Source organism: Brachionichthys hirsutus, chromosome 8 (genome assembly GCF_040956055.1).
Source record: "Brachionichthys hirsutus isolate HB-005 chromosome 8, CSIRO-AGI_Bhir_v1, whole genome shotgun sequence".
NCBI lineage: Eukaryota > Metazoa > Chordata > Actinopteri > Lophiiformes > Brachionichthyidae > Brachionichthys > Brachionichthys hirsutus.
In genome coordinates, this window is record NC_090904.1 from 2,106,073 (window position 1) to 2,129,902 (window position 23,830).

General features: G+C 41.4%; 3 protein-coding genes across 3 annotated transcripts in view; 2 read left to right on the forward strand and 1 right to left on the reverse strand.

Annotated features, from left to right (window-relative positions):
• Nucleotides 1-23,830, reverse strand: part of cenpp (centromere protein P) — a 41,338-nt gene that overhangs the window by 12,890 nt on the left and 4,618 nt on the right. The gene's annotated exons all lie outside the window — the stretch shown is intronic.
• aspn (asporin (LRR class 1)) lies at nucleotides 3,262-7,874 on the forward strand. The gene is made up of 7 exons (XM_068742375.1): nucleotides 3,262-3,481; nucleotides 4,560-4,672; nucleotides 5,672-5,885; nucleotides 6,220-6,330; nucleotides 6,507-6,600; nucleotides 7,332-7,470; nucleotides 7,677-7,874. Exons 1-7 carry the CDS (start codon nucleotides 3,262-3,264, stop codon nucleotides 7,872-7,874), a joined length of 1,089 nt encoding a protein of 362 aa, XP_068598476.1.
• Nucleotides 16,991-21,447, forward strand: ogna (osteoglycin, paralog a). The gene is made up of 6 exons (XM_068742705.1): nucleotides 16,991-17,155; nucleotides 18,488-18,551; nucleotides 19,613-19,777; nucleotides 20,400-20,602; nucleotides 21,058-21,150; nucleotides 21,277-21,447. Exons 1-6 carry the CDS (start codon nucleotides 16,991-16,993, stop codon nucleotides 21,445-21,447), a joined length of 861 nt encoding a protein of 286 aa, XP_068598806.1.

Sequence of the window (23,830 nt, forward strand, 5' to 3'; positions counted from 1 at the left end):
CCACCTTCTTCCTAGACATTTTGCGAACCTAAAATGGCTTTTTAGAAACGCTCCTATTAGACAGGATGTTTGACTGTACTTGTACTGTAATACATGTTACTGTGTGACTGTACTAGTACTCTAACATTCTATCTAATAAATATATTCATCATCATCATCATCTAAACATGGCAGTGTTGAGGGAAACCACTTATTGAGCCAGTGAAGAGAACTTGCACTCAAAAAAGGAGAATATAAAACGGGTCTCGTCTCCATCAGAACTGCCCCGACAGCCTCAGCACTGAGTATCACCAGCATCCCTGTTTAACCCCGCGCTGACCGACCCGCGTGGGGTACATTAATGGTAGCGTCAAGTTGCTAACACAACAGCAGGATGCTGTTCAGGTGTCTGAACCCAACGACCCTGGCATCACTTCACAGCTCAGACTTATGAGTACCCCGAGCCGCTTCCCAGACGGAGAGATGCTGTCTCACACAGACGGGAGAGGCTTTCCGTCATCGGCGGTGCTCTGTGGGGCTGCTTTCCTTTTTTTCCTTGTGGAGAGAGAGGGCGCCGCTCATCCCCGTTCACTGAACTTGCATTGACAGAGGATTTCAACTCTCAGCGCTCCAGTTGGACCCTGCTGCTGCTCTGCTTGCTCACTGCGCAGGGTTGAAACCAGGACACGAACACACCTGACGGCTGAGGTAGGACGCACCTCAGACCCCTTCACAAAACACCTCCCTCAGATATTTGTTTTTAACCGAGTTGGCAAGACGGATGCGCTTCGTTCAGTTTACAAGACATTTGATTTTCTTTAGCGTTTCAGTGGAGCCACAGGATCGAACTGCAAATTATAGCCTGAAAATCAAGTCTCACTTTCATTCAGGATGCAGGTTTAAAGCTCACAGATCTGCTGCACTTCAGGGAAGACTATTATTTAAATAGCAAATACATCTGAGAGGGTTGGATTCTCCCGTGAAACTGGAATGCTCATGAGTTTGTTGGTCATGTTCTAATTTAAGTGAACTACATAAAGGTTCTCAATGGCCGCTGTTTACGTTGAATATTGTGGTTGAGCAAAGTTGCTATCATTTGACAAAAATGCGGGCTAATTTTCCATGGAGAACAGTAATAACAAATGTAATAAATTACAAAAAAACAAATAGAGATAAGAAATGTTTAAAGCAGAAAGATCTAACTTAACTATAGATCCTGAATATATCAAAGAATAACTGTTACATGACTCAGTCGGGAAAATGATTGAGGATTATTTTTAATGATAAACAGTCTGATTTTCACTGACCCTGAGTTTTATGGTTTCAGATTGTTTTTTGGTTTCAGATTAGTTTTTTGGTTTCAGATAATTGATAATTTTCTTACAACCCAATATTATACTAACAATATTGCGTAACTGATGATGAAATAATTGCGAGTTGAATTCAAGCTTTGGGTTGTTTCTGAAAATCAATCCTCTAAAGAACTGGATTTGGCACCACATAATTGCGGGTGGACTGGATCCTCGCATTCTACGCCGATTACCCGACGCTCTCAGGCGTTCTGTGTGAATGCACTGAATAGTAGGAGAAGATATAGAAGCCACTTTGTGAATCGTCACGATGCTGACTCGGTGAGAGCTGGAGAAACATTTATGTTGGCTGCAAAAAGGACTTTCCAATCGATGTTTTCAGAGTAATGGAAAAACAAGCAGCACAAGAGGAGCTCTAGAACCAGACATTCCAGAACCGTGGAACCATTACGAAACTGAAACGCCACTGCTAAACTACAGAAAGGACTGGAGGGCGTAAAATGGTTTCAAACGAGGTAACGTCAGCATCAAATGCTTGAATCCTGTCACATGGTAACCGCTGATGGTGGGATGGAAGGCCCTTTTTCCTCATGCTCTTTATGCTGTCACAAAAGTTCACATCAATTCCGAAGCTCCATTTACTGCAATGTTTACAAACATTTAAAAGTGATCCGGATTCCAGGATTTATTCTGAATTATCACTAAAATTTAAAAATCTGTTCCTGGTTATATTCCAAACATAACGCAAATCGTTACAGACAGATCTGGATGAAATTTCTAGAAAACGTTACAATGTCGGCTGTAGAAAAGAGAAGAAGAAACAACTCCTAGTGTTGAACAAGTAAAGTAAGACTTTAGGGGAGAAAGGATGCAATTATTGACTTAACTTAAAGTAATAAGTAACCAGTTACTCTTGGCAGGGAGTAATGAGTAAAGTCATTACTTTTTCCAGCAAGTATCTAGTAATAAATTACTGCTCGAGTAACTTCGGTATTCCGAATCAGGATGAGAAAAGTCGTAGATTTGTCTGAAGTTGCTCCAAAAATGTGAAAACAAGGACATGTACCATTGCATGAGAAGGAGTTCAAGTGGAGCCGTAAATCTAAATGAAACCATCATAGTATTTCCTGTATCGATTGCTTCAATGAGATCGGTATCGGTCATTCTGGACGAGGAGACGATGCGAAACAGGAAAAAGTAAAAATCCAATCAGAATGAGAGACAACTGAACGGGAAGACGGCGTTAAGTTTCACCAAACACACGGACGCTACCAGGAATAAAGCGGAGCTGGAAGTTATGATGGCAGGAACGTTGTTTGCAAAAACATTACTAGTAAGTTCAGAGTGGCAGGAATAAGACATGATCAGGAATATCATTTATTCCAGCACTGTGAAGCGGCGATAATATGGGTACACTTTACTATCTCAGAATACTCTGAAGAAGATGACGATTGGTTTCAGTGTGCAGGAGGAAGATGAAGATAAAAAGAAATGGTGCCTTAAGGAAATACTGCATGACTAAATAGGGTGATATTCAGTCCATTCATCATTGCATATGTAGGCGATCCCTTTTAATGTAATTTAATATTGTTAATGATATTATTTTCTTGGTTGTGATGATGATGATGAATATATTTATTAGATAGAATGTTAGAGAAGAAGATTGTGCTTTCTTTTTTCTCCCTCTCCAAAAATACTTTAAAATGGAAAAGTACAAGTCCAAACAAAGTAAACGAGTCTGGTTTTACTGGAGTAAACGTTTAAGCTCAGCATAACGAGCTCAGACAGTTTGAGGCTCACGAAGCACAGCCAGATGATGGGAGGTCCTCCCTTTCGTCTTTAACGCTGTGCAGGATATCATCTTTAACGTCACGCAGTCATGGTGACTGTCATGTACATCCCAGGGAGTGAACTCTGTCTCACCCTACAGACCTCTGGTTGCTGCCTTCTAGGCCGTCGCTCTAACAGTACGATGAGGTTCTTCCTCCTGCTTTGCCTGCTGGCGCTCGGCACTGCCAAACCCTACCAGCCAATCAATGTAATGGAATTCATGAAAAACTATGACCTGATGATGGCTGACGACGATGAAAACAGCGATGAAGATGACAATGAGGATGATGATTATGACGAAGATGAAAACTGTCCAGCGGGCTGCCATTGCTTACCCAGAGTGGTGCAGTGCTCCGACCAGGGTAAGAAAACACGCAGTAGAAGCGGTTTCTGGTCCACTTAAGGCCATAAGACATTATGAGCGATTTGTTGATACTCATAATGGCTGAAGTTAATGTAATTATGTCAGTGTAGTTTGGCGTTAATCTACCTTAGTACTTTGACATCATTAAAATACAAATTATGTACGTAAATCTCTTTTTTACACAATAGAGTGGAACCTCGGTTCTCCAACATAATTCATTCAGAACACTGTTAGAAGACCGAAACTCTATTTCCCATAATAAATAATGTAAACTAGATTACTTTGTTCCTACGCAGCAGATAAATGTCCGTTTACACGCCTACAGGTACATCAATGAAATGACTGGGTAACTGTCCTGCTGGCTTTTATTCCTTCTCTCTCTTTAGCTAGCTAAGTCTAAATCATTGATTTCTCCATCCCGTCCTGCAGCGAGGTCCCAGACACAAACGCCATTTCACACACGAAGGGAAACAATAGCACCGTCTTTCTCCTACGGCGGGTCGACTCAAGATGAACCGACTCGGTTAGACTCCGCCTTCCTTCAGGTCGACTCAAGCTGAACCTACTCGGTTAGACTCCGCCTTCCTTCAGGTCGACTCAAGCTGAACCTACTCGGTTAGACTCCGCCTTCCTTCAGGTCGACTCAAGATGAACCGACTCGGTTAGACTCCGCCTTCGTTCAGGTCGACTCAAGCTGAACCTGCTCGGTTAGACTCCGCCTTTGTTCAGGTCGACTCAAGATGAACCGACTCGGTTAGACTCCGCCTTCGTCCAGGTCGACTCAAGCTGAACCGACTCGGTTTGCCTCGGCTCCACTCGTGTGTTTGACCTCCAAAAATCTGTTCAACTTCCGAGGCATTTTAAACTCCATTTTTTTTGTTCGGAAACCGAGTCGTTGGAGAACCGAGTCGTTGCAGAACCGAGGTTCCACTGTGTTCTCCTACAGTGACTACAGTCACTCCCAAATTAAAATCAAGAGTTTATTGTGTTTATTATCACGTATTTATTTATGAATATATTTACCACTTTTGCTCAACGTCTGGTCTTTAATCAGCTGCTTGTTATTCTGCAAACAGGTCAGATCTCTGTTCCTGAAAAGATTCCTGAAGACACTCTGATCCTCGACCTCCAAAACAATGACCTAACTGAGATCAAGGAGAACGACTTTAAAGGCCTCAACAAGCTTTATGTAAGACATCTGGTTTACGCTGCACTTAATAAAGAACACTGGTAACTAGAAACAGACACAAACATCAGGCACATCAACGGTAAACAGGTAAACTGATATGTGACACTGTTGGTTGAATGCTGGCTAAACAGGGAAGCAGCCTGAAGCTAGTAGTGCGAGTCTGTCTACGGTGTGGAAGTATTCTGAAGTGGATGATAAAAACCTGGCGATTAATTATTTTTTTTAATATTCATATCTAATATTTCCTGTTGCACTGACTAGTCCAAGTCCAAAGTGGAAAAAGTACTTTATTACTTCAAGCTACGCCACAGAAGTGCTCTGTTTAAGAGTTAAATGCTGAAATAAGATGATTAAATAAAAAAATAAGGGACATCCTGGATCCATTTCTTCACTGGTCTTTTTTATGTATTAAAGAAGTATCGGATCGGGACTCTGTATCGGTTCACAATCAAATGGCTCGGACTCTGGGTCAAAAAAAACCTGATCGGGACATCCCTATCACAAAGGAAAACCTCATTACAATATTACTGCAAATCCATTGAGAAGTTACTGAAAAATAAAAATGTTGACCTGGTGATGGATAAAATAAGAAATGGAAACTTGACTTTTTCATTTCCTGATGTGGAGAGTAGCACAAGTTAGCTCAAAGGTCTGAACGTGAGCATGGGTAAGTCAGTGCTATGTGTTGGAATGTTGGAACCCCTCTGCAGACAAGACATGCATCCAAACAAAGCGCTCAGGAACATCAGCCTAAACGCAGCCCTGCAAGACAGAACCTCTGGGTATTAAACACCCACTGGAGGAGTGACAGTAGGAGTGACCGTAGTCAAGACACTTTATTATATTCAACTGCATCAAGGAACCAGCAAGACCTGCAACCACACTATGCTATCTGGTTGTGTCAAACGACCCCACCGTTACATTCTTACTTATACAAAGCTCAGTTTGAAAGTCAATCTGCTCAAGTTTTGCTCTCTTTCCGTTCCTTTCCCACAACAGGGTCTGTTTCTGATCAACAACAAGCTTTCCAAGATTCACCCGCAGGCCTTCAGAAACATGGCTCATCTCAGACTCTTGTACCTCTCCTACAACCTGCTGACCGAGATCCCGGCAAACCTACCTCCCAACGTCATCGAGCTCCGTTTTCACGAAAACAAGATCAACAGAATCCAGAAAGATGCATTCAAAGGCCTGAGGAAACTCCATGTGCTGGGTAAGTCAAGTTTCAGGAGCTTTCACTGCAGCATGCACATACTTAGCACAGGTTTAACTATGGTGGAATTCATTTCATTACTGTTTAACTTTAAAGGCATTGACAAAAAGACAGCTGAATAACATTGCGTTTGAAAGCAGAGACACCACAGCACTGTCCAGGGTCTGTAGCGCCGATCAAACAGAATGTTGAACCGGCCGTTCGTGTCAATCCAGTCTTGCCATCGATGAATCTGCTAGTATTATGAATTATTCTTTTCTTCAAGATGGTTCCCTGGATTCTATGTTCTCCACCACAGATAGGAGACATAATTAAACAACGTTTGTCCAAACAGAACTGGGCGCCAACCCGTTGGCCAGCAGTGGGATTGAGCTGGGAGCTTTCAATGGTCTGTCAACCCTGTATGTCGGGATGGCCGAGGCCAGACTGACCGCCGTTCCAAAAGGTAGACAGACCACCAGTCACCTAGTTATGCTGATTTCAGCACAGGTTTAGTTGATTAACTACACTGACTGTTGTGAACCTCTGTCCTGCTGCATGAAGCATTACTCCTGTCTTTCAACACAATCAGAGTGTTTTTACGTCATCCACCATTTTATTTCTTATTTTTGTATCTCTCAGATCTCCCGTCCTCCATCACAGAGCTGAGTCTGGACTACAATAAAATCCTCAAGGTGGAAGTAGAGGACTTCATCAGATATAAGAATCTGTTGAGGTGAACACCAGCAATATTCCACATACACATTCTAGCATGTGTATGTGTGGCTAAAAACAGTTAAATTCATCTCCCACCACCAAAAACATGCTAATCAGGTGGTAAATTGCCCATAGGTGAGTGTGTGTGTGTGTGTGAATGATTGCCTGTTTGTGTGTGGCCCTGTGGTGAACTGGCGACCTGTCCAGGGTGTGCCCCGCCTCTCGCCCGTTGACTGCTGGGATCGGCTCCAGCGCGACCCGGTGACGGACAAAGCGGTCAAGATGAATGAATGAATCGCCTGATTGAACCTTCAAAACTCATTCGACATTACCAGTAGCTGAAAATCTTGCACTAGAAATGTTAAAATTACATTTACGGGAATCTGATATAAAAAAAAACCATAAACACTCATCTGTCATTATTCTAAGAAGCGTGTGTCTACGGTTAAACAATAAGGATTTCGCATAAAAGTATTTGCGTCCTCCAAACACCGAGTCCAAACTTTTTGAGGGCCAGATTTGATCATTTGAACGTGTCCGAGGGTCAATATTTAAAACAATCAAAGACGCACATGAATATTGTTACTTCATAATTTCAGTTTGACGCACGATGAAGCTACCAAATATAATACGAGTGTTATCATGACTATTCACAATGGTACTATGTAGAAACCTAACAGTATGGCATTGACTGTCTTGTAGAAAGGGTTACCGTGACTACAACCTTACTATCTGCCACCATGTATACAGGCTCAGACTCGGCTTCAACCAGATCAAGTCTGTAGAGAACGGCAGCTTTGTCAGCACCCCAAACATCCGTGAGATCCATCTGGACAACAACCGACTGAAAAAGGTCCCACCAGGTCTCAGCTCCCTACGCTACCTGCAGGTGAGACTCAGACTGCAGCCAGTCGGAAGCTTTGATTAGCACTAGGACATTTTAAGCACAATTTAGCTAAAAGAAGAGTCAGCACAGGGCTCAAAGCGGGCAACCCTCGAATGAGAACACGCGAGGCTCGGCATGACCCGGATTCTTGAATGGACAGTTTGGTTGTCCTGCAAAGTCTTTGTTCAAACAAGTTTCTCTCTGCTTAGGTGATTTTCCTCCATGGCAACAAAATCAACAGTGTGGGCGTCAACGACTTCTGTCCGTTCAGGCCTGGCATCAAGAAGAACTTGTACACAGGCATTAGCCTGTTTGCCAATCCTGTTAAATACTGGGATGTCCAGCCAGCCACCTTTCGCTGTGTGATCGGACGGAGGGGCGTTCAGCTCGGAAACTTCAGAAAGTAGACAAAATAAGGCAACCCAGACTGCCCAGAAATTAGAATAAGGTCAATTGACTCCCTAAAACATATGGAAGGAGCTGGAAGTACATTTCAAAAAGATGATACTGCATCATTACATTGTATATTATTAGAAACCGTAAGACAAGCTGCAATGAACATACAGAGAGTATCTGGCAGGTTTGGTGCTTGTTATAAGATGCACTTGGTATATCTAGTCAGAATAGAGGGGCTACATGTAACGCCCAGAACAAGCCTACCTTACCGGCGTGAACTGCATTCGATCAGGCGACCACCCTGAAATAGCGTACTGATTTAATGAACACAGCAGACTTTTTCTAAATAACTTCTGATCCAGTAACGTAATGCTCAGCTCGGAATGGCTGAGAGCATCTTAATTACAAATATGTTCCATTCTTCCTCCAGTGATCACTCTGCAAATGGTGCTTTATTTATTGGATATGACTTTAAATAAAACCTGACAAACCTCCCCATTTGTGTCTTTACTTTTTATATTTGAGCCATTGTTAAAATTTCATCTGGTCCTTTATGATAAACGTTGATTTTTTGACTTCACATTCTCCTTATTCTTCTAATTTCTGCTCGTCTCTTTAGCAGTCGCTACAGCAAACAGCCACTCTCATGTCCTCCCTCACTACGTCCACGTATCGTCTCCTGGGTCGACCTCTAACCCTGTTCCCTGGCAGTCCCATCCTCAGCATCCTTCTACCGATACTCAAGTTGACGTTTCTATAAATGGACTGCACTTATAGTTATATCGGGCTTTTCCACCTTCACAGTGCCCGAAGCGCTTTACAATTTGGTCCCACATTCACCTGAGCAACAGCCGCTGCAGAAGTAACATTGTTCCTAGAATAAACCTTTTAGTCTTTCCTTTGAAAGATAATATAATAAATCATCAATTTGGACCTAGACAACCCGAGTTCTTTTTCCCTCCAGCCACTGTATATATATATATATATATTATAGATATATATACATACACAACTGGGTCCAGCGTTGTCCCGTTGAGCTATTGCCTTATTCTCCAGTAGATGTCACTGCACAGTAGCAAGTCACTGGCATCACCAGATGTCTGGACATGGAGCCAGCAGAACAAAGACAAGCGCACGCCGATGGGTTCACACTCATAGTGTTTACGAGCACACGGAACTGTTGCTGACGACTTGATCCACAATCATCAACAACTGTCACAGCAGGAAAGGATGCATTTAATGTGCGCTGAGGAAGCTCTAGGTATTACCAATCACATCTTTTTTTGACCCCGTCGACACGGCTTTTTCATGGTGGGACGAATGCACTTGTATTCTGGCCCAACGCTCTGTGTGATTTCTATGAAGGCATAATGGGGATTTAAAAGGAGGAGCTTAGAACAGTGTGTCACACTTCATGTGCTCACAGAACACTGCTATTCTAAATCACACACTACACCACAATAATGTGTGTAAAGGCGCTGTGGAGAAGGGACGCTGTTGCCCGGTCTTTATTTGAAAAAGATCTAGTATCATAATCGATCAGCAGTATCGGCATGGCATCAGAACCCATTAAGCCTTAACATGGGCCTACGTATCAATACACAAAAATGTTGACATGCGTACGGTACGTTTCACCCGAGACAGGACAAAGTATACAAACAGAGAACAGAGGCACCTTTCCTACAGTGTTGTAACACAATGAATGACAGTAAAATGATTTATAATATGCATCCTGATACTTCATGTAGCATCAGATCATTAAAGGATATTAAAACATTCAGCAGAGCAGCAGGCCTGTCCTTAAAAACTGTGCTCGTCCATGAACACAGTCCAGAGGAGTTAGTACTACTTTTAAAGGAACAGGACGTCCGCAGTGAACAGGATGTTTATGTGCATATTTTTAGTTAGGTTATTCATATTTTGTAGCACAATGGGATGTTTGTTAAAAAGAGACAAGAATTGTGACTCAATAATTTACGATTAAATTGAGGCGTCTATTTCCTTGGCTCATTTTGGAAGTACGGGGGGTCGTCGACTTACGACCACAATTGGCTCCGGTCGTCGGAAGCTGATTTGGTCGTAAATTGGCCCACGTTAAATTACCTTAAGTATACAATGCTGTGTCATGATTCTGTAAATGAGGAGTGGACAGAGACAACCTCCTCTCGGTAGACATCGTGGGTGAGACCGCAGAAACTGTCGCACACTCGATTCGCTCGCTTTCCGGTATGTCGTAAAAACACGTAAAAGTAGAACAGTCGCATAGGCCGCAAGTCGACGACCCCGTGTAGAATACAGGAGCTGTTCGTTATAATATTCAATAATCGATTTGGTCATACTTGTCCAGCTAACAAAACAATTCAAACTGTGAAAGAAACAGAGGATAAGGAGGAATGTGATAAAAAACAAGGTGAGAACATGACAGAATGTTGGTGCTCTTTGTCCTCTGGGCCTCTCGTGGAGGCGGACAGCAGACAGGTCCTTGCACACCACCAGCAATCCAAAGCCTGGAAGCTGCTTCTATCAGCTCTATCTGTATCTGAAACCTATATATCAACCCCACAGAAAATTGGACCTACTGAAGTGCAGTACGGAAACTTGCATTTTTAAATGAAGACTGCTTCTACTGTCCGCAGACTTGGTGAGGCGAGCTCTCCGACTTCAGGAAACATATGGAACAGATCTGCTGGCTGGCCAGGTCTCATTCTGCCACGTTTCACAGCCGCACACACAAACACACAGAGGAAGAATGGTTCTCAGACTTTGTTCAGCCTCTGCATCAACTCCCCCGACTCCTCTCATCTGGCTCTTGACTCATCTTTTAACTAACTTTGTCCTTTCCTTTCCTGTCTTTGACTTGACCTCCATTCATAACGTGTCATACAAATGCAAAACTCCGTGAAAATGGTGAAAAGTTGTAGTTACAGTTTGTGTTACAGCTTGTGTAACAGCTTGTGTTACAGCTGGTGTTACAGCTTGTGTCACAAGCTCAACTTAGTAAAAGTGATTTGTAAGAGCAGTTTTAAAAACAGACAGTAAAAAAGCTTGTCGGACGTGCAGTGGTAAAGTGTTCCGAAGCTTGTCGGATGTGCAGTGGTAAAGTGTTCCGAAGCTTGTCGGATGTGCAGTGGTAAAGTGTTCCGAAGCTTGTCGGATGTGCAGCGGTAAAGCGTTCCAAAGTGAGAGGAAGAGACGGCCAGCCACACACGCCGCCACCATCTCCATTTGTCAGAGTGGACCTATTAATCCAGCTTTTTTTTTAAAAGGGAAGTACTTTATGGTACGGCCTATTGATTTAATATCAAAACTGCATTAGTTACATTCTCTCTCATAAACAGGCCCTCAGTAGTCGCAGTATCTAACATGTCATGTGTCCTGCAGTTGTTGATCGTTTCGGGCCAGGATGCACATTCTGCTGCTCTCATCTGCTCTGGATGTCCAGATGCCACATGTTTTCCTTCATGGTTCTTCACTCTTTGGGGAAGTACAGACTATGAAAAACTTCAGGTATAGTGGAGCTATTTTTTTCAGCATCCACTTTTTTTTTTGATTTCTCAGTTTGACCCAAGTCTCATAAAATGACACGTGTCTTTTAGCTGTAAGTAAGCTTTTATCTTGAAGGATAATGGTGGTAAACACTAAACTAGGACATTTAACTTATCACTTTGTCAACACTTTAGAGTCACTAGACGAACAAAAGACATGACCGTGATATTATTTCAAAAGATTCAAATGAACCTTTATCTGGGCCAGCTATAATAATGTTTATGCCTGGGAGAAGGAAAATGCCATAACAAATCCAGTAGTGATTAAAAGCCATGCAATAGCACTGCACACTGGAACCCAGTCAACCAGTAATACCCTCCATGTGTCTCATAACGGTTTAGTCCAAAGGGTCACGTCTCAGTTGGCAGTCTAGTCAGAGACCATCATCAAGATACCGCAAACACAGCACAATGGCAAGAAAAGATAGCGTTAGAAGAAGGAAGAACACTGGTTTCGTTTGCAAAAGGGTCAACAAAGAGGCATTGGAAGTCTTTGTGCCTCATGCAAGCTTCTGCTAAACAAATACAAAATCAGGCTCAGTTAATGTATGGTCAGTGCTCATCCGTCTATGTGCCTCTAAGTCAGGGGTCGGGAACCTTTTTGCCTGAGAGAGCCATAAACACCACATATTTTTTAATGTAATTCCGTGAGAGTCATACAATATGTTTAAAAGTAAATACAAGTAAATGTGTGCATTTTATGTAATAACACTTTTAAAGTACAATAAGTCTCTGAACTCTTTTTAATTGCATTGTTATGCTGTTGCTAGGGAATATCATTTAACAAACACCCCATCCAAGAAGCCAAAGACTTTTAGGCAACAGATGATACACACGTTTACATTTTAAAATAAATTCCAGATTCTCCTGGCCCGCAACCCTGGTAGCGCGTTCTTCGCTTGCATTTAACAACAATGAAAAAACACAGAGCTGGCGACTTATCTCCGATAGCTTGGTGGTATTTTGTGAGTAGACCGTAAACCTCATGCACCTTACAGGGTTACAGAATGCTTACAGAATGCTTACAGAATACAGTCAACGCCTACGAACAAAGCTGACCTTGACATCTCTGCAATATGACATGAAACACACGCTCATTATAATTCACCAAAGCTTAATTCAGGAGGCATTTGATGATCAGGAATAAACCGGAGACCAGAAGCATCATCATCTTGTGACTGTAAGGCCTTCCTTTAGGCAGGATGGGAAACAAAATGATATACTGTAATACAGTTTCATATTCCTATACATTCAATTAAATCTCTTGAGCTGAACATGTAACAAAACAGGAAAGACTACAAATTCAACTCAGCATGTGGTTTTTCATCAACAACATTCTGGCATGGAATTACTGCCATCAGGAATGAATTAAGAAGTAATTGGAAACATGTCTACGTCCCAGTCTGGAATCAATTTCGGAACCTACGCGAGCTTCAACATTGAAATTTACAATTAGCAGATGTATTTCAGATACACATGACAAAGCAGCATGCCCCACGACGCTTCTGCTCTTCATCTGACCCCATTCACTGGAACCAAAAACAGTAACTTGGATGGTAACCTTCAATATACATTTCTAGATTTAATCAAAGGTGCATATAATGAAAATGTTCCACTTTTCAAATGTTTAGCTTTGGCCCACAACCTGCAATATAAGTATCACAATACAGGGGTTAGGATTCAACATGTATTACAAAGTATTACACGGATAATCCTGAACATTTTTACCACCTTCCAGTCCTTCTACAAAAACAGTTCAATCCATGGAGGCATGGCCTTTGCAAGCCCTTTGAAGATGGACTGTGCTATTTGGCATCAAGATGTTGGCAGATGATCCTTTAAGCCTTGTAAGTTGCGATGCAAGCATGGCTGAGCTCTTCTTGTCCAGCACATCCTACCAATGTCCAGTTGGATTGAGATCTGGAGATGTTGAAGGCTCAGCAAACACTTAAACTCATTGTATTCCTGAACCATTTTTTGCAGCGTGGCAGGGTGTATTATCTTTCTAAAGGGTGTCACTTCAGTGAGGGCGTTCAATTGACCTTTCCGTGTCATGCGGGGTGACAAGTTTTCCATATCCATGCAGAATAATACACACATCTCACCAATAACACAAAGTCAGATGCTAAATTGGCTAATTAGTCAATGAACAGCAAACGTTTAATCGACAAATTTGTCAACACGGAGGTTTGAGTTGATATTAAAAGTGGCGTTATTTGCGAGTGACAAGCCTCCCAGACAAAAAGTTAACAAATGCATTCAGCGGCGTTGAAATGAGTTTCCTACGCAGGGTGGCTGGGTGCACCCTAAGAGACAGGGGGAGGAGCTCAGTCACCAGGGAGGAACTTGGAGGAGAGCCGCTGCTCCTCCACATCAAGAGGAGTCAGCTGAGGTGGCTGGGGCATCTACTTTGGATGCCCCCTGGACGCCTCCCTGGGGAGTTGTTCCTTACACGTCACACTGGGAGGAGGTCTCGGGGCAGACGCTGGAAACACTTGAGAGACTATGTCCGGGGGATCCCGAGGCCTGGGAATGCTTCGGGATCTGCCCGGATGAGCTGGCTGGGGAGAGGGAAGTCCCTGCTGAGACTGTTGCCTCCATGACGCACACAAACCCGGCCATTCACATGGCGTTAAAGAACTCATGATTTACCAAACCACTATTGAACAATCTTTTATCGCGCTGTGGTTCAGTTCACATGCTCACGTTCTCAAGGTAGGTCGTTTTGATGGGCACAATATTGAACCACTGCCACATATTTAGATGTTTCCATAAAATCTGCATGTAATTATCTCCACAGTGTTTTTGGGATTCTATGTAGCTCAAAACAAAAATCCTCATAATCAAGTTTTTGGATAACTACTTACATTCCTAGCAATCATACAGTTCTGTTTACAATTCTAAGAAAAGCCTAGGATTGGACCTTCTAAACGTGGGTTAGTCAGTCACAAGAAATACAATGTCACTAGATTTAATGAGGTACGATCCAAAAACATTAAAGTAAAAGTATTCTGTTTAACTCTCCCAAAACACTCCCCAATATAAAGTCCAGTACAAATAAATACATCATGTGGAGGAGGCCATTTGAACCTGCAGAGATACAATACAGCCTTTGTCTGGCTGAGTTCTGGAAAAAATACAAAAGTTAAAAGCTAACCTCTTCTTTCTCAAAGCAAAGTGGTGGTATCCCATCCAGCCGACAGCAACTCTGTTTAAATCATTAGGACATCCTCAGATCTGCTGGGACTGAATTCCAAGGCTGAATGCCAGTACCTAAAGCAAAGCACATGAGGAAAAACAGTCATTTCTGCAGCAGATAGGAAGACTGAATTCTCTTTGACAGGGCTGTATTTAAAAACTTTGAGAAAAAAATTATTAGATTTACAGTGGTCTTCATCGTTTTAGAAGATGAGTGTCCAAATCAGAAATATATTTTAAAAAAAACATGTTTTACCATGCGTTTTTATCCAGATGTGGAGTGGTGCTGAGCTGGGACTATACCAAATTGAGGGCAAAAGTTCCCTCTACCTCCCTGTCTTTCAGCTATCCTCTCCAAATAACTCCCTTCTTGCAAAGTTTAGACATCCAATACGGGTGTAGGCTAGGGCACTCTGACTTTAGTTTTTTGACTCTCCCAGCCATGGGTAAATGGCTGCAGTCCATTCTCACCCAGGATTCAGCATCGTCGCTTCTCTCTTCTACTTCAAAAAGTCCCGGGGTGATAGGTAAGTGGCGAAGATGGCAGGCGAAAGAGAGCCACAAGCCACAGACCCAGAACACTTAGGTGGTCAGGGCTGGATGGTCGCTCTCTACTCACCTGAGGCAATAGTGGTTTGGCAGCTACTATGATTATAACTGTTTAGGGTTAGGGTTAGGATATGTAGACAGGACAAGCAACTAAAGCTTCAAAGTAAATGTTGCACAAAACCAAAAATAAAAAGAGGTTAAAAAGGTCCATAAAAATGAACAGTTGGGTGATTATTTTCTGCAGTTCAGTTCTACGTCTATGTGCCTAGTGTCACATGGAAAAAACAACTGAAAATTGTAGTTTTGTCTGAACCATTAAATTAGAAAAACATCACAGCTCTCAGTGGTGGGTTAATACACCATGTCAGAGAGACCCAGGCAGTCCAAGGCTGTTTAACGTCTAGCCAGGTGGACGACTGTGCTGAAAGCTACTCTGCAGTGAAATGGGTATTTGGGTGTGGCGTAAATTAACTAACACATGCTGTTGTGTCTATGCTGCCTTTAGTCTGCTATTAAATAGTGCTTAGACCTGTCATCTTAATGTCCAGCTCACCATCACATCGGGTGAAGAACTGAGTCAGGTTTACCATTAAAATCCAGGTGTTTACATGGGAGAGAAAGTGGTGTGGAGTAGTGAACCTCAAAGTTTTACAACGCAAGTGATGTGTTTGTATAACTCTACAGTAAAATACTTTAAACCTACTACACTACTACTGTACTTTCTTCTTGTCCCCTGAGGGGTCGCCACAGCAACCCAACGTTCTCCACTTCACCCTGTCCTTTGCATCGTCCTCCCCAACACCAGCCACTCTCATGTCCTCCCTCACTACGTCCATGTATCTTCTCCTGGGTCGTCCTCTAGCCCTGTCCCCTGGCAGCTCCATCCTCGGCATCCTTCTACCGACATAGTCCCCGTCTCTCCTCTGGACATGTCCAAACCATCAAAGTCTGGTATCGGATATCGACCACCGTGAAGCAATAAATAAAGGAAATACTGTGATTGTTTCGTTTAAATTTAAGGACCCACTTGAACTCCTTCAGATACGATTGAATATACAGAAATTTGAACTGTAGAGTGTGACCCCAGCAACTCAAGCGCAAAATGCCCAACGCACAAAAATGGATTTTTATTTCAAAGCAATACAGAAACAGTCAAGTTAGAAAAATTAGATTAACGTGATTAAAAAACATAACGCGCTAAATATGACTAATTCAAATATCACAATTAACGCGATAATTTGACGCCCTTACGACAAAGCAAGGCATTTCCATAATAAACTTACTGTGAGGAGTTGACGAGGGAGTCGAGCACATTTAACTATTGGTCAGTCCAATGCATTCACACAGCGTTGAGCTCATAATCAATGCCTGTTGAACAGCTGTTAAATGTGGATAGGTGAAAAAAGCACCTGTCCAGTCTAATGAAAGATAGGCTGCTTATTACAAGTCATTAGTGAGACCACAGACATTCCTCCTGAAGAAACAAACTCACGCTGCGGTTGTCAACTTTGAGTATTTCTGCCTTCTCTCCAGCTTTTGCTACGTGTACTTTTTTCTGTACACATTACCAAAAAGCCTGCCACTTGATTCGCTCTCTGTCCTTGGCTATACGTGCCTCTTTGTGGTGCGTCTACCTCTCCCTGGTCTGTCTCTGTCGTTGGTGTATGGTTAGGGAAGGGTTAAGTCCTCTGCTCTTAAACAGTCTGCTGCAAGCTACTGGTTCAAGCCTTTAAATACAGCCATTTGAGACGTCGCACCAGGGGCTCGTAGAGCAGAACAACTGCAGACCAAAAGTTAGCCGTCTAAGGTGCGTCGTGTGTCAGCATCGCGCTGCTATGGACAGCATGAAGGCTCTCTTATGCACCTGCATACTGGTACCATGGCTCGTGGCAGCCTTGGCCATGAAATCTGACCAGAACTCACAGCTGGTACCAGGATCTCTACCAGACACTGGGCTCAACGGATACTTCAGTGACCATTTGACATCAAGAAGAGTTAGGGTAGGAACTTCCTTATCGCAGAATCTTTGCACCAAAACATTGTGATTATGTTGACAAATATTTGTAAAATATACTTTCAATCTTTAGATGCACAAATTTGGACAAGATTTTACACAAGTGTGCGTAGTTTAATGTACTAAACTGCCTTGATCATCTATATTGTTCATTTTACTTTGAGCATGACTTCCAGACATGATCCTTACACTTTAATATCATTGTTACATAATACAATAATTAACTTGAGTATTTACGTAATTGAATTAACGTTTATTTAAAATCAATGATCAAATGGTACCGATTTGCAGGAATCTACAGGTTTGTTTTTTTCAAATTTATAGAAATGATCAGCATCAGATTGCACACACACACACACCCTACTTAGGGGTCCTCTCTCTCTCTCTCTCTCTCTAAACAGGGACATTACTTTAGAAATAATTGTGCATCAACACTAATTTCAGTAACAAACAGAAAAGCCCACCTGGTGTATCCATCGGTGCTTATGACCGATGAAAAGATGCACACGTTGTGTTGTCCAGTGTTTTCAATGTTCACTTTGTTTTTCTATGCTTTCGTTCTACATGATGGTGATTCACACGCAAACACACAGTTCCAGATTATTAATAATATATTATTAAAAAAAAGACTGAGCTTCTTGAGTAAAGAAATTTAATCAATTTGGGTTTTTCAAAGTTATTAAATTATAAGACACATTTAATGGAATAACAAAACTATTCAGTGAATGGCAGTAATGCAACACTTCCACCAGAAGGTGGCGGTAATACACCGTCATACTAATTTCGACCCCAAAATTGAGTCCTGTTTAGATTCTCTTCCATCCACATCATAGTCATTCTTGAAGATGGAATCTGGTGTAAATGAACTCATTGATAAATTCCTTTTTTTCTTCAGTTCTCACTAACGTGCGTGGAGTTTCAAATAATTGATATGAACAGCAGAACCAAGTAAGGGATCACTCTGTTCATTCCAATCACATTACTTTATTTTATTTAATTATTGATTATTATTAACACAAGGGACGACAGAGAATCTGGCCAAAGAAACACAATGAAACAAAACAAAAAACTTTAACTTGACTCAAACTCCAATAACTAAAACATTTTTCTTCTTCTATAAGGATGGTCATCACCCTCGCTACTCCTAATGAGTTAGCTACTGTTGTCAATATCATTAAGATCAGTGAATAAACTGCACCAATTTTCTTGTCTGTTGGTGTTAACCTATCCAAATTTTGTGTGGTGTCATTTATCCACTTTGTTTCTTTTTCATTTCCAAAACTGACCTCCTAATCCTGCCATTGTCAATGTATTGCAGAAAATGCTTCCCCTTGCTGATGAACCTGATGCCGGTCTAATCTCAGAGGAAGGAAACGCCACTGGTGAGATACGTCACGCTCCCCCGATGATTCACACAAGAACAATGAATGAAGGGACGCATTTATGTTCTCTCATTGAGAACGTATACTCCCCAATGGACAGGGTTCCCCGTTCTGCCGGTCATGAATATTTGTTGGCCAGTTTCAAAACAGTTAATCCTATTGAGCAACAGGCACACAGGCAAATTAATGGAACCGATTACTGTTAATCTTCACTGTAATCTCCAGGAAAGTGGCAGCGTGATGAAGGAAGTCTGCAAACACAGACCAGGCTTAAGGAAACAAACAGACATTAGCTGCGTTTACAGGGACAAAATGTCTTTAATCCGATCAGAGTAAAATTACGATCGGATGCAATGTGTTCATGGACCATAAAACATTGATACAATCAGGATTGTGTGTTCATGCATCACACTTTCAATCGGAAAAAATATATCTGCATGCGCAATTTTTACCAAATACACTGGAAATAGTAGGAGAAGAAGCCTTAGCGACTTCCGTTGTAAACAAAACATGGCTCCGTGCTTTTCTGCTTGAATTGTCAGCGTTATTTCACGCGTTTTCCTCGTTTGCGCTTTTAGTTTCCTCCTTTAATATCTCCAGCAACATGTTTGTCTCAGATATTGACCAGTTCCGTCTTTCGCTCGCTCTGCTTCAACTCGCTTCCGGGAATAACAGAAGCACGGTAAAGACGGTTTGTACCGAAACATCGGAATAAGTGTCTTCATGCGCCCTGATCTGATCATCAATCGGTATAAACCACCCCTCTCGATCGGGATAAGATCTTGATCGGATTAAGCTTGATCGAGTCAGACTAATCCGAATTGGGTGTGTACATGAATCATTGTTATTCCAATCAGGCATTTAATCCGATTAAATGTGTCCATATAAATGCACCTAATGCCCGTGATCTCAAACAGGATCGGTTTCTGCTTTCTCTGTCTAATGGGATGAACCACTGGGTTTGTGCCATTTCATCAGACAAAGCCTTTGAATGGGATAAAAGTGGACATATGATTCCTGTGAGCATTGCTGAGCTGTTGCTGGAATCCTTTGTGTTGCAGACCTGCCCACCTGCCTGCTGTGTGTGTGTCTCACTGGCTCAGTGTACTGTGAAGAGGTTAGCCCAGACATGACCGCTGTTCCCGCCCTGCCGAAAGAGACGGCCTACCTGTATGCCCGCTTCAACAAGATCCAAAAGATCAGGGCAAAAGACTTTGCAGACATTGGTAAGTCTGGACAGTAGTTTTTAAATTGTTCTTTCATCATTTGATATGAGACGTGGGGTTTTAGATGTTTAGTATGCTTTATCAGAGTTACAATAAATCACATATCATCAGAATGTTCTCTTAGTTACTGACAGAACATAGCTCAAGAAAAATGTAAACACATGATGGATGTTTTGGATGAGGATTGCACTCTACGGAAATCCAACATTCCCTCTCCCAATGAGACACAACAGTTTGCACAATTCAGATTGTAATGATGCATTTGTCTGGTAAAACTACAAAGCTACACGTGTACGTTGGCTGCACTTTGTCAGGTTCATCGTAAACTACACTGAAAATAAACTTAAGGAGGGTTAACTTTACAAAAACATATTTCCAAAAAATAAATACAAATACGTCTATGTCTAACGCTGGCCATTTTTGGTTACATATAAATGATCCAATCTAAAAATGGCTTGTTTACTGTAGTAATTCATCTGAGAGTTTCTTTTAACAATTAACAGAACAGTAAACAATTCTTTCGAGTAGTTGTTCAAAGGTAATATAATGTGCCACAAAAACGTAACCGAGATATCCAAACCGTCCACGACTGTGATAACACATATTTTCCACCCATTGACAGTGACTCTCAAGAGAATTGACCTGTCGGGGAACCTGATCTCGGAGATAGAAGATGGCGCATTCTCCAAACTAACCCAGTTGGAGAAACTGTCTCTGGCTGAAAACCGATTGGTGAAACTTCCAATGCTCCCTGCCCAACTGACATGCTTCAATGCAAACAGCAACCTCCTCAAAACCAAGGGAGTCAAAGCTAATGCTTTCAAGGTACGCCTCATCACCTCTCAAATTACAACTATCCCAACCCTGTGCTAAGGGAGGGCGCATATAAAGGCAAAGCTGTTAGTCATTGATCATCAGCAAATGTTCCTCACAGTCTATACAACCGCCAGTGTGAATCATCTTATGCGAGAACGCTGTAAGTTCCTTACTATGCAGCTTATTGTAGAAAACAATTAGAGGCACACTTGAATGGAGGTTCCAAACACCTACATAGCTTACCGGTAGTTTAACATTTTTGAAAATAATTTCCCCGAGTGAGATAAGCTATAAGGAGAAGCCCTTACTTGGAAGGGTAGCCATCCAGGAATAGCTCCAACTACATACAGTTTAAGTTGTAAAATGTAGTCGGTGACTATTAGACAAGTAGACTGTCACCTTTCACAAGCACACCTAAAACCTCTTGACTGAAATGACTCGGCTGTCATTTGGCTTTCCAACAGAAAATGACCACGTTGGTCAACTTGTTCCTCGCTGACAACAAGCTGGAAGCTGTCCCATACGTTCCTGACAGCGTTCGCATTGTACATCTACAGGTGTGTATCTTTTAGACTTTTAGAAACATTCATAAAGTAAAATAAAGTGTAGAATTCAAAAATGTAATCTATGTAATCTGAACCTGAAGATTATGACTCTTATTATAACCGTTTGCATTCCCTCAGAATAACAACATCACTGAGGTCAACAGAAACACCTTCTGCAAGGCTAATGACACCTACTACCTAAGACCAAGCCTCACTGAGGTCCGTTTGGATGGCAACCCTGTGGTGCTGTCCACGTACCCTGACAGCTTCACCTGTATGAGGGTACTGCCAGTCGGAAGGTATCGCTGAGCTGGCAGAAAATTTACTGCATCCCTTTTGCTGATGATGGAACTGTTTTTCCACAATAGAGTGCTGGGGAAGGGGGCATTTTTGAGGGTGTGGGTCCCATAATGGGGGGGGGGGGGGGTAAGGTTGTCAATGTCTGTGTAGATTCTCAGTCCTCCACTGCCAGACAAATCAGAAGATGTTTCACTTCTCATCCAAGAGGCTTCTTCAGTTCTCTAACCCTTCAGAAATGAAGAAGCCTCTTGGATGAGAGGTGAAATATCCTCAACCAACCTTAAGCAAAGTTGTCAACATTTTCATTTTAGCAAACCCGCAAACAGATTGTGACATTTTCAGGCCAACATGGAACCTCTCACTGGACTAAATGTATGCAATTAAAATCATTTATCTTCATTGGTATGAGTCAGTGCTCGGTATTTAAACGTGCATAAAGTGGCACGTTTGTTTCACGGTTATATAAATTGGTGCAAAACATCGGCGAAGGCCTCTCAAGGATTCAGTACGCTTCACCCGATCTAGTCTGGTCAGTACCAATGTCTATAAACAGCATGTGAATATCATCAATGAAAGACAGGACGAAAAATCTGTTCACATCAGTGTTATTTGAAATATTGTAGACCTGATGGGTTGAATTGTCTAGACAGTCTGGCAGTGGACATCGATGCAAAATTCTTCAACATATCCTCAAACCCTCGTCCGAAAAGAGTCTATGAATCCTATTTGCATGCGTAACAGACTTTGCTCAAAGTCTTGTCAAACGGACAAACAACCTGGAAAATTAAGGCCTCCTGTTATATAGTATATTTTGAATGTCCACTCGAACTTAAGTTGAGAAGAATCAACACTCCAATGACAGTCCAAACTATAGTTTCATACTGACCTGATACTATACTCCCAAGATGAATGAAAATACGAAACCTTAAATGAACACACAAGTAGCAGTAGTCACAATTTATCAGGCTTGCTTTCAACTTCCTGTACTTTTGCTTCCAACCAATTGCTCTTCCTGTAAAAATAAATGACAAAAATATGGCAAAATATCCCATATAAATTCTAGCTATATTAGCCAACATGTCCAACAATTGCTATTAAGATACCTGAATGTGTTTTTTCACCACACCTTTCTTTGTGGTTTATCACGAATTTAATTTGGATAGACACCATTGCAAGAACACATGACTTTGCAGTGCTTTTTTGTTTTGTTACATGTATTGTATTGTTGCATGCCTCATGTTAAACTTTCCAGACTAAACTTGTAGAGAAAATGTGTTTATTAGATGTTGGCTGTCTCGGCTACAATATTGCAATAATTAAAAAAAGTACTATCACCAAATGAATGAAAACATTGTAGACAAAGACAAACACATTTTAGAGTAGATCATCTGACAAAAACACACCGTAATCTAAGTACCTTATAACAGTTAACGTTTTCCTTAAAAGTAATGCATATCCGTTCTGATGACTAAATGACTGGAAGTAAATTACCCGGTAACACTTACAGGCTTTTCACACTGCCATTTTGTGACCTTATTTTAGTTGGTATGAGCCAATAAAAACACTATCCATGTATATTTGATCAAATGTATTTTGTAAGAATTTTGTTCCTTACCTTTACGTAATTTATAGTCCCAATCGAGGTACACTGGGAAACATTGTAGCTATGAAGTATAGTAATGTGGAAATTAGCTCTTTTTATTTTGTCTGCTTTTAAAAGTCTTGATTGTGTATTCTACTCTTCCGTTAGAAATTAATACTGATGTGAACAAGCAGTGTAAAGGGAGATGTGTTTGTGACGTGGCTATGTTTTATTTTAATAAAATATCATTTTTTAAATGGTTTGTTTTGTTTAGCGTTTTTTCCAGTGTTTGGCTGGTCCTGCAACTTATACACAGGTGCAACGTTCCCTCTAATTTTTCATGTGTCTGAGCAAACACATGAAGTCCCTGAGCAGACCCTCGGACAAATGTGAGCAACATCATTATAATACATTTTATGTTGAACGCACTTTATATTTGAAAGCAAACCTCAAAGTGCACAATAGTATAAAATCAACAAATAAAACATAAAATTAACAGGCAAACAAATTAATTGGTACCGTATTAATTTAGCACTGAAGTAATAACCTCGAATAAAAAGGGCACAAAAGGCATAAACTAGTCACTGAGTTTAAGTGTTACCAAATGTTTGTTCTATGGTTAGTTAGACAGTCACCAGGATTACACGCAAAGACAAAGATTAAACTCATGAGAAATAAAATCTAAAAGACACAATTAGTGCACTTTATCCACAGAATATGGGTCTAATTTATACTGAGAAATGTATTTATTCTGTATCAGGATTTTCTTTTACAATTTAGACATTTCACATTCAATTTTAGAATACAAAA